We start from the raw sequence: 11,197 nt of genomic DNA, 5'->3' as shown, positions 1-11,197 counted from the left end.
GTAAAGGTTGCTGCTAAAGTTACATAAGCTGAAAGATTCAAATCCTAAAGAATCATGGAAGCTGCACCCCCGCGCACTGTTTTTGAAAAGGTGTTTGCTAACCAATCAGACAGCACATCCGCTTTCACCCGGAAGTTCTGTCTGGGACTTGTGGGTATTGTAGTTTTATGATCATACATTAACAAGAAGTAGAGGGACATTCTGTAGTTTCACAATGAGTTGTAAAACCATGAAATAGATGAACATTTGTAGGCATTAATCTGCATCTGTATTTGCTCAAACATTTGCTACACAACCCAGAAACATGTACTGTAAACCAATGTCATTAAAACAATTCCGTCGTCCGGCCATGTGAGGTAGGCCGAGACACATGTTTTGGGCGTTCTTCAGATGGATTAAAAACAGTATTTTACGGTATTATTTGAATGAATGTTGTATAGTAAGCGCTTTGGATTTTAAACAAATGGAATTGTACATGTATGTTTGGAGTTCCACGATACTCTCAGCTTTTGGTTGATACAAACTAATTACATTTACTGGGATTCACTATTGTAAAACAATAACACATTAAAGGTTCCATGGGGTGAATGCTTTTTATGGTCACTGTAAATCCCAAATAATTTGTGATGATGAATGGAGTGATGGAAATAGATTTTAGTTTGTAACATATCCACCAGAGGGCACAGGTTCACACTCCCCCTCTTAGCCCACTGCAGATCACATGTATTTAAACAGTTGAAACTTCCCATCCTCTATAGAAGGAACTGCATGCTAGATGAATATTATTAAGGGTTTGTTTCCACTTGCAACATAACAAACTTTAGCAGATTTTTATTTTTTTGTGGAATGCCCACTACTGTCACAACAGTTAATCAATATACTATAAAGACAACTTCTGTCAGAATGATTTTTGAAGGGTTGAGGAGTGAGTGAACAAAGTGTGGACAAGCAAAAAAGTAACCAGCAATCAAATAAATTCTAATTCAATAATTCACACATAAATAATACGGTTTAGGTTTATTTGGGATTGCAATGATTTATAATATCAATGTCTGAGAGGATTTACATTTGGACCCGAGCCACATGCAATTCAAATAAAATAAATACAATTTAGATTTTTAGATGAAAATAGATGGACACAGATGCACAAGACAGATACCAATAACTGCAATGAGCCTCGGTGTATGGAGACAGCTATATAAACTACACCATACAAATATTTTCTTTTTTTGCTGTGACACAGGCAGCAGAAATGCTTTCTTTAAAAAATAGCACCTGCTAGCGATGTGTTTTGATGATATCATTAGCATCTTTGTTTGTATTACTTCTCAGAGAGAGAGTTTAAAGAGTGCTTTTAACAACAAACAGTCAGAGAGCGAAAGGCTACTAAGGATCTCTGCCTCTCTTCTTGATGACGTGTTCCATAGCAGTCTTTTCAGTGGTGTCCAGATCGATCTTGTACTTGGCCAGGATTTTCAGGATGGGTCTCAGCTTTAGCCACCACTGTATCTTTGGAATACGATGTCTGCAGAGGACAACATTTGTCAGTGCAAAGAAGAAGAAGAAAAAGAACAACATCCTTAAAGCCTGGGAAGTCAAATAATGTATGTGAGATATTTTAATTAAAGTTGATTAAGTAATTCTTGCCCACTAGGGGGGGCGAAAGACTCCAAAGTCAACTCACAACAAGGTTAGAGGGATAGTTAATCTCCAAATTAAAAATACACTCAGGCACTCAGCTTGTGGTGTGCAAAGCGACAAAAAACACATTTGAAAAGATGATTATCTTGTGTAATCGGGTTATGATTTCTGGAAAGAGATATTGCTGTCAAGTTTTTCAAATGTATCTTTTTGGCGCTTTACTCACTCCCAAAAAATCTAGACTGATAAATCGCACGGGGGGCAAGAGGAAAACATTTGATTTTTGATTTTGGGGTGAACTGTCCCTTTAAAATATATTAACATGTTAGCAATCAACTGCCTATAAACCCATGTGGCACAATCACATGAATATGGGTATATTATTGAAGTACAATATTTATTATATATATATATATATATATATATATATTTTTTTTTTACCTAACTGTGTAATGTGAGAAAACACAAAACAAAGCAAAAGAGAATAAGTAACAATAAAATAAAAAGAGAGGATAGAAATTAAGTCTTACTCAAAATCAGTTTGATCTTTAAGTTCTGCCAGAGGCTGGAAGACCAAAGATCTCTTCTTCATGCCCAGCACACAGGCTGAATCTGGAGAGTTGGCAAAGATACGACCTGTAGGTTTGGGATTAAAAATATAATACACATGAGCACTAGCAGCACAGAACTCACGACCACAATATGCAACATGTCCTCACCATGTCTGTAGCATTCCTTCAGCTTGTCAGTCAACCACAACACAGACTTGATACCCATTTTGGTGCCAAAATTCCTGTCAAAAGGACTGGGTGTTCCACCCTAATAACAGAGGATAGGTTTCCTTATTGTTTATGAAATTAAATCTTTTATCATATATCATGTGTCCGCATACAACAAATAGAAGGTCTGCATCGTGTGGCCCACCTGCTGCATGTGTCCAAGTACATTCTTCCTGCAGTCAAACACACCCTTGCCCTCTTCTGTGTACAGGTTGAAGATAAAGTCTGTGGTGTAGTTGGCATTGCATTTCTCATTTCTGAAACAAAAGTAGAATATTGGGTGAGATGTGAAGCTACAGTGAGCTGCAGACTGTAAAGTTGATTCTACTGGGAATATAATGTATGTTAATTCACACAAACCTTATAATCAGTCCTCTCTTCACTGTGGTCTTCATCTTCTCCACCAGATGTTCCACATTCACCTACAAACAAGTCTAGTATGAGACCACTGATGTCATCACTGAGCTTTATAGCTTTTGTACATTGACAAGGACAGACCTTTAGGTCATGGATGTTGAAATGCTCCTCATAAATGTAAGCGGCATCCGCTCCAGATGACAGGCCAGCCATGGTTGCCAGGTAGCCGCAGTATCCCCCCATCGTCTCAATAATGAACACTCTTCTCTTGGTACCAGCAGCAGATTGTTTGATCCTGTCGCATGTCTGAAAATGAGAAAGAGAAAAAGAAGTAAGAAAAGAAGAATGTAGTGAGCAATATTTCGTTTTTGGATTGCCTGGTGTTTGTTTTGTGTTCAATATGAATTGTACCATAGTTATAGTATTGAGGGCGGTGTCAGCGCCAATAGTGAAGTCAGATCCAGGAACATTATTGGAAACAGTAGCAGGAACAACAACAAGGGGAATACAAAGTTCCTCGTACTTCTCTCTAGCCTGCACCATCTCCAGACCACCAACAAATGCCTAGTGAAGACAGGGAGGAACGAGGAAATCAGTAAAATGTTGAGTTTTAATGTTTGGGATGTGAATCTTTTCCTTTGCTGCTCACCTCAAAGCCTCCAATAATGACTATAGCATGAATGTTGAACTTAGTGATGCTCAGACTGATCTCCTCCATAAAGTCATGTGGAAGGGACCTTTATAAAAAGAGAAAACACAGGATGGTAAATGGACTGTACTTGTATAGCGCTTTTCTATTCTTTCAACCTCTGCCTATCAAGACTATCCAACCATTCATACACCGCAGGAACAGCCTGCTGGAGCAAATCAGGGTTAAGTGCCCAAGGACACATCGACGTGGACTGGCGGAACTGGGGATTGAACCGCCATGCCTTTGATTGAAGGATGACCCTGCTCTACCCCTGAGCCACAGTCACCCCTAAGTAGTTTGTTGAAATATTTCACCTCTTTGTGCCCAGCAGGGAGCCTCCCTTTCCAGTCCATCCTGCCACTCCAGACCAACCAATAGGTTCAATCTGTGTAGGGACAGAGGGTATGCTCTATCATCCTCTGAAAGTAACAGCCGTCTTGTTTGTTTATGTAATGTGTAATTTACCCTTCCATGAGCCAAGCCATCGAAGCCATCGTGCACTGCCAGCATCTGGTGACCCTGGAGGAGCCCAATCCGGACAGTCGAACGAACTGCAGCATTCATTCCAGCACACGGAGCTCCCACATTCAATATGGCAATGTTGATATTACTCTGGCACGGGCACATTCACAGAGACAATTGTCAAGATACATTTATTTTCCACTGGGAGTTATTGACTAAGTGTACAATAAGATACGTGTACAATAAGATGGTTCAACTTAGATCCTGACCTTTACTTCAGGGATGTGCACATGAGCCAGCATTTTGTAAGTGTTCCAGTTGTTCTCAAAGCTCCTATTGTAGAGAAATGTACAGGCATTTAAAACACAAGACAACACATGAGAATGTTAAAAAGAAAAGGAAAAAGAGCATGCCTCACTTTCCCCTGAGCTTCACCGCATCTTCAAACCTCCCTTCAGCCATAGCTGTAGTCACATCTTTAGTCTGATGTGACAGAAGGTCAAAAGACAAAGAGGAAACTCAGAATTTAATCGGAACAAAAAAAGTTCTGTAAGCTTGCTTGTTCATTGGTTCATTTTGTACAAAGTGAAGAAAGATGATGTGTTTTGCATTTGGAACAGATTTGACTCACAATTTGCACGCACTCCATGAGAGGCAGCCTGACGGCCATGTTTCCAGACAAGCTGACCACACATGCGGGAGTGTCTGGTGTGGCCTCCAGCAGAGCCATCACAGCCTCCACGCCCATCCTGCTGGCCTGAATCATGACAATCAGAAAGCAGACGCTTAGAGAAGCAGGCACACTAGTGTTTATTTACATTGTTACCGAAAATATGATGAGTGGAATTAATATTTAAAAGGTTTATATATGGGACAGGAAATATTACCAGGATTCTGTCAAAGGCAGAAGGGGTTCCTCCTCTCTGCACATGGCCCAAGATGGTGGTACGGGTGTCAAAGCCTAGCTTCATTGATACCAGCTGGACAGAATGATTAGGATTTTAGAAAGACCCTATATGTGAGCTGATATTGGAGTTTTGTCATTACTGACCTCTTTAATGTCGTCACATGTGATGGCTTTACCGTTGCGGTTTATTGCTCCTTCTGCCACAATGATAATATTCAAACGTGAGCCACGGCCTCTTTGCTGAGAGGGACAGAGAAAACCTTTAAGATCAACAAGCAGACTTAAAAAAAGAAAGAAGAAGCTAGGTTTAAATTAGTTTTTGAAGACAATGCAGGACAAGACATTTACCTCTGTCAGTCTTCTGCACAGATGCTCCTCCCATCCCTCATCTGGGGGCATCTCTGGGATGAACACCCAGTCAGCGCCACAGGACAGAGCTGTCACCAAAGCCAGGTAACTGTAAGTTAAGAGTCATACGCAGGGCTCAAGTGTCTTTTGCAAAACTGAAAGGTAAGTAAGTATCCAAGGCTGGTGATGTTTCATCATAAATCTGATTTAAAAAAAATAATTAAAAAATCATATAATGCATCATATAATGTTAAATGGCCTGTACTTGTATAGCACTTTTCTAGTCTTTAGACCACTCAAAGCACTTTCACACTATTTGGTGCCAACTGGCCATCAGGAGTAGCTAACATTCACACACGTTCATACACCGTGGGCACAGCTACGGGAATAATTTGGGGTTAAGTGTCTTGCCCAAAGACACATTGACATGAGCTAGCTGAGCTGGGGATTTAACCGCCGATCCTCTGATTGAGGATGATCTGCTCACTACTGAACCACAGTCGCCCACAATATGCGATATGCGTCATATGCAAGTTCATTTTCAGACCAGTGGGTTCAGTTCATCCAATAAACTGTCAAACCTATTCTTGCCTCTACCAGCGCCATCATTAGGACACAATTATAACAAATATTTGAAATAAAACCCAAACTAAACACCTTCAAAAGTAATCACATCCTCACCAGCCAAGGCTGTATCTTGTGGCAAGTGCAAAATGTGTGCATGATATCATGCTAAACTATAATGGTGAACATTATTACCAGCGAAACATCGCCAGGACAGCATTGCCTCTGTTGAGCATAACATCAGCCTCACAGAGCTGCATGGCTGTAGATCCTTTGTCTTTCTTACTTCCTCCAATGTAGTTGAAAGGGACATTTCCCTATTTCATCCATATGCAGTATGTTTTGTAGGTATTGTATAACCAGCAGTTCAGTAACAGTGACAACACACAGGCTGCACTCACCCACAGTGCCTGCCCATTACCTCCAGGATGAAGGTCCTCTGGTGACTGCACAACAACACATAGCATGTCAAGACTCTTAAAATGGCATGGCAAGTCTGTCCATTCAATAAATGCAGTAATATTCACATGCATACCTCTGTGCTGTGGTTGTGATGGCATCCACTATCTCCATAATGCGATGCAGGGCAGAGTCAGTGCCGATGGTCATGTCCGTGCCACAGAAGTCATTGTCAATGGAGCCCACCATGCCAACGATATTGAGATGGGAGGAACTCTTTGCCTCAGCTGATGTGATCTTACCTGAGACCACAGGTGACAACACTCTTAAGCTGTTCATTCTCAAAGAGTGGCTGGAGCCTGAACTATGCCTAAACCAAAAGCAACTTGTACCATAACATCAGTATAGAGGGGCAGATATGTGCTTGAGACATTTCATTTGAGGCTGTGTTGCATAGAACAATACATTTGTCTACTCTCACCAGTTTTGATCAGGTCTACCAGCAGCTCACTCCACTCTGTTCTGAACTGGTTGGCACCCGTCAGACTGCCATCACCACCAATCACACACAGGTTGGTGATGCCCAGCTTGACCAAGTTACAAGCGGCCTTGGTGCGTCCCTCTTTGGTGCGGAAATCTTGACAACGGGCACTTCCAATCACAGTCCCACCCTGACATAAAGCAAGGAGAAAGAGTTTCAATGAAAAATCACAAGGCAGATAAAGAAAAACGGGTTGGGTAATCTGAAACCTGGAGCTCATGTCGAGGGTCCATTAAGCCTTAAACTGTTTAATGAACCATGGCATTTAAATAACCCTTTGACCTACAGAACTGCACCGTAGAGGCTAAAGAGTTGCTAGAGTTACACTGATCATCCATTCCACTACTGGCCACAAGTTAAAAACAGAGTGGAGATGATGAGGTACGTGTAGATAAATATGCTTTTCCTCACCAGCTGTAGCATCATTGATACACTCTCCCAAGTAGCACGGCGGATATTGTCTCCTCCATCCACCAGTCCTTGGTAACCCTGTCAACAAAACAAAATATCACCTCCTTGGACAGGGGTCATTGCTGAAAAGAAGCTTCAGGCTTAATAATTAAACCATATTTTTTCTCTGCCATGTGCAGCTATTTCAGTCCAACAGGTGATGCGTTAATTATATTGGGATTTGCTTTTGACATCTATAGGTGAGGTTGATCTTGTGTGTTTGACAATGGAATAGTGCCAAAAACAATTCGCCAATCAAAAGCAAATCTTGTGATTTATTTGGTGTTAATGTCACTTTTCATGCAAAAATGACAACCATCGGTGGTTCCAGCTGGTTTTTCTGTTTATATTATTGTAAATTGAATAACTTGTGTAGCTTTTGATTGTTGGACAGACAGTACATTATTGAAGTACAAAGTACAAATTGAAGGGAGCGCCTTGAGCTGTGGGAACTTGATGACAGGCATGTTTACCATCTTTTTGAATGTATTTTGACGAGCAATCGATGGTCTATCAAATAGTGAAGTATTTACCTCATGGACAAAGTACACCTTGGCTCCCGTGTAAATTCCCACTCGAACTGTGGCCCTCACAGCTGCATTCATTCCTGTAGGCACAGTGTGTGTGCGTGCACATTAGCTCAGATAATTTTATGAGAACCTTGTGACAGCGCTTACACTCAGGTGGCAGGAATCATTGAATTGAATACATGAATGAATGGAATAATGGTGGTGGTGAAAAAAATTAAACAATACTATAGTAAAATTTGATTTGACTGTACCGGTAAATTCATTGTTGGGAACAGTTAAATTGCCAGTGATCATGGAGAGCTTCTGTCTGCACTCTCAATATTCAGGGGGTTGCTTAAAGGACAAGGTGGGATTAGATCTTCAATGGTGCCAAAAGCAACTCCACTTACAGTGTAAAGGAGCAGAGGAACGAAAAGAAGCCGAGGACAGCCGTCTCACTTCACCTAACCACTTTACAAACGCATGACAGAAAGGTCATGCCTCTAAAATTAACACCCATAACAGATACAGTGTTATAGAGGGAGAGGAAGATGGACCAGAGGAAGTAACCTGGATTCAAGAATATCAAGATTAGTAAAAAGGTAAGGTTGTAATGAAGGAATCAATCTGTGCAGTTTTGCATTTAAACACCAAATTCTTGAAAAGTTTCAAATAGGCAAAAAAACAGAGATGGATACCTCACTGTCTCACCCGCTCAAAACTCCAGGGTTGTGTGGAGGTCACTGACACACTTCCCAAAGGTCACAGTGGATATATTTCTAATCAACTTAAAGGTCAGCGGAGCGGCTGCCTCACTCTTCGCTTTCAGCAGCTTGGATGAAGAATTTCATCCAAGCTGGCAGTGAAGGAATTCATGTTGCCCTTCTCCATAAGTTAGCTCTGCGATATATAGCACCTCTGTTGTCATTAAAGTATGATTATTGCTAATAAAAAAATTACGAGTCGTCAAATTTGATATAAAAGGAAGCTGCAATTATGATTGAATATGACAGTAAATAGGGGCTAGAATTTAGGTAAAAAAGTTGTGTTATTTCTAGTGCTAATAACTACCTAAAGGACATATTGTATAACATTTAAACCTGTAGTATTGATATTTGCATGTAGGCTACAGTAACTATTAGGACAACCAATGACCATTAAAGAGGCATCATAATTATATATTTCTAAGTTTCTAACTCTCTTTATGTCTCAAATACTTCTTTAAATGTCATTAATCCCTGTTACTAAGTAGTGACTTCCCTCACACCAGATCCACTCAACCACCTGTTCAGGCGTACAAACAGCAGACATGCTTTGCCTTGGCACCGCACACTCACATACCGCCCTGGAAACCCTTCACTCACCCTGGGCATCGCCTCCTGAAGTCAGCACGGCTATCGCCCGACCCTCTCCCATCTTGGTGGGGTCGGTGGAAGCCGGTTGTGGCATGGTCCTGGAGCTGGCTAAGGGAAATAGTCCTTGAGTGTAAAAAGCCCTGCTACCCTGCTGCACTGTGTGGAGTACAAGGAGCCTCTCACCTCTAACTCAACCTGCCGACTAAGAGAAAGTAACAACAGGTGCAAAAGTGCTCAGCTTAACTATCCTCTTGCAGACAGACATCGAGACACACACACACACACACACACACACACACACACACACACACACACACACACACACACACATACTCACACACACACACACACACACACACACACACACACACACACACACACACACACACACACACACAAATTTAGACGCACACACAAGTACACAGTGCACTCAACGCCCCTCATACACTGACCACTGTATGGCATTAATCTTTTGACCCTCAAGCAGTTTTGGGTGTGCTTTGCTCCTGTCACATGTTACTCACTGTGCCCTTGTTTTTCACTGCAATATATAAATCCTGCACCTCTATAGTTTGAGAAGGATTGTTTTTTTTATTTTTGTTTCAAGGTATTCTGAGATATTATTTGCCATAGAAAGGTTGTTGCTCCTGACAGTTTTTTCATGATACAATATTCCCCAAAGAAAGTGCCCGTTGGACCTTAGAGGAAGTAGTTAGAACAACATACCTTGATTGGGCTCCTGTGTGTTAACAACAATCAATGGATTGATTAAGATGTGTCATAGTGAAGGGGTGAAAGATGATGTCATTCCTTTTATTCTATTTATTTACTTTTCATTTGATTAAATACCTGCATTTAATTTAGTTCTATTTGATTTTACTCTTTTTACATAAATGTTGTTTTTTGGGGGATTTGCATCAAAAAGTTCTATTAACATCCACTGTGATTCAGTGTTGTAGCTTTGTACCATATCTCTACTGCATTTTATTATCTGCTGTCACAGCAACTGCAGGTACAAATCGTACAAATACATGAAACAAAATCATTATTAATTATGGTGTGAAATTGACTGCCCTACTTTGGACACTCTATATATTCAAACTGATAATGATAGATCTTTAGTTGAGGTCCAACTAACCAGCATCCTCTGGTGGATCAGAGCTCGAGGTCGTCTTGCTTTGACATTCAGATGCTGAGAGGTCGTTACTACCTGAAGAGGGAGAACCATGACATATTTGCCAGAATATGAAATATGAAAACCTCTTTATAAGACACTCCAGAGCACAAGGCAGCTAGTCACTCACATGACTGACCTTTTCTACAAAAGGCAGCTTGCTCAAGCATTATTCCTCAGTATTTTCTCTAATTTCAAGCATTTGTGATCACAATGTACGTCTTCTATCTGTACATGGCAGACTAGTTTACTCCCACTGGCCTTATGTCTGTTGCTATCAGCTGCAGCTGATTTCTGAGGAATGTGTGCCAGGGAACAAGCACATAAACCTATTTTGCACATTTCCCTTTATTAACACAAAGAAATACAGTCTCCTGTGAATTCAGCAAGTCACATAAGTCCAGTTCAATAAAGATTGATGTTGTATTTCTCGCTAGAAGATAAAATTGGTTGCACACAAACTAGACCTCTGGGTATTATATATGAATGACTCCCACTTACAAAGCCGACAATTCACATCAACAATTGTACTTGTTTGTAATTTCTTAGTGCAAGTAATTTCTGTATGGAGGGAAATTTAACCCCCATGACACAACTGTCAGTTACTTTTTAATTGACTTCTCTTCCACTACCAGACACATTATATTGTGTTAGTCCTCTATTCCTGTCTGGAATTATGAATCAGATGTGTGAGTAGATAGGGAGCAGTACTACACAAACAAAAGTGACAACAGTGAGAGTGGGAGGGTGTTTGTTGCAGGCAGCCTACTGGAGTTGTCTTTAAATAGATACAAGATGCAGTGCTGCTATCTATAAAGGACACAGGAACCCCTCCCACTTTTATCGCCATTACTGTGAAACTACACAGTCATCCCCACAACTAAACATGTCAAAACCAGTAAATTTACAGGGACAATTTACCCCCCCAAATAAAAAGACATGGTAAAAGTGCCCACAAGCTTTGCTCAGACAAATCTAATTTAAGGATAGGCTTCTACATGAGACGGAAATGACTCATAA

The 11,197-nt window shown here is 40.8% G+C and overlaps 1 protein-coding gene across 2 annotated transcripts; it reads right to left on the bottom strand.

The window, feature by feature from the left end:
- Positions 1-1,008: 1,008 nt before the first annotated feature.
- pfkmb (phosphofructokinase, muscle b) lies at positions 1,009-9,138 on the bottom strand. 2 transcript variants are annotated; one of them, XM_079217710.1, is made up of 22 exons: positions 9,013-9,138; positions 7,673-7,746; positions 7,101-7,178; positions 6,630-6,819; positions 6,285-6,450; positions 6,151-6,195; positions 5,186-5,294; positions 4,982-5,077; positions 4,818-4,910; positions 4,562-4,687; positions 4,349-4,413; positions 4,200-4,263; positions 3,934-4,080; positions 3,783-3,853; positions 3,427-3,514; positions 3,189-3,341; positions 2,919-3,083; positions 2,781-2,842; positions 2,566-2,677; positions 2,361-2,460; positions 2,172-2,277; positions 1,009-1,525 (listed from the first exon to the last, which is right to left on the bottom strand). In XM_079217710.1, exons 1-22 carry the CDS (start codon positions 9,095-9,097, stop codon positions 1,387-1,389), a joined length of 2,334 nt encoding a protein of 777 aa, XP_079073836.1. In that variant the 5' UTR covers positions 9,098-9,138; the 3' UTR covers positions 1,009-1,386. The 2 variants fall into 2 exon arrangements, with proteins under 2 accessions (XP_079073836.1, XP_079073835.1); XM_079217709.1 differs by having other exon boundaries at positions 2,919-3,341.
- Positions 9,139-11,197: the final 2,059 nt, after the last annotated feature.

This window comes from Taurulus bubalis (genome assembly GCF_910589615.1).
Source record: "Taurulus bubalis genome assembly, chromosome: 5".
Taxonomy (NCBI): Eukaryota; Metazoa; Chordata; class Actinopteri; order Perciformes; family Cottidae; genus Taurulus; species Taurulus bubalis.
Note: the sequence above shows the minus strand (reverse complement) of the source record. Positions and strands in the feature narration are given on the sequence as shown.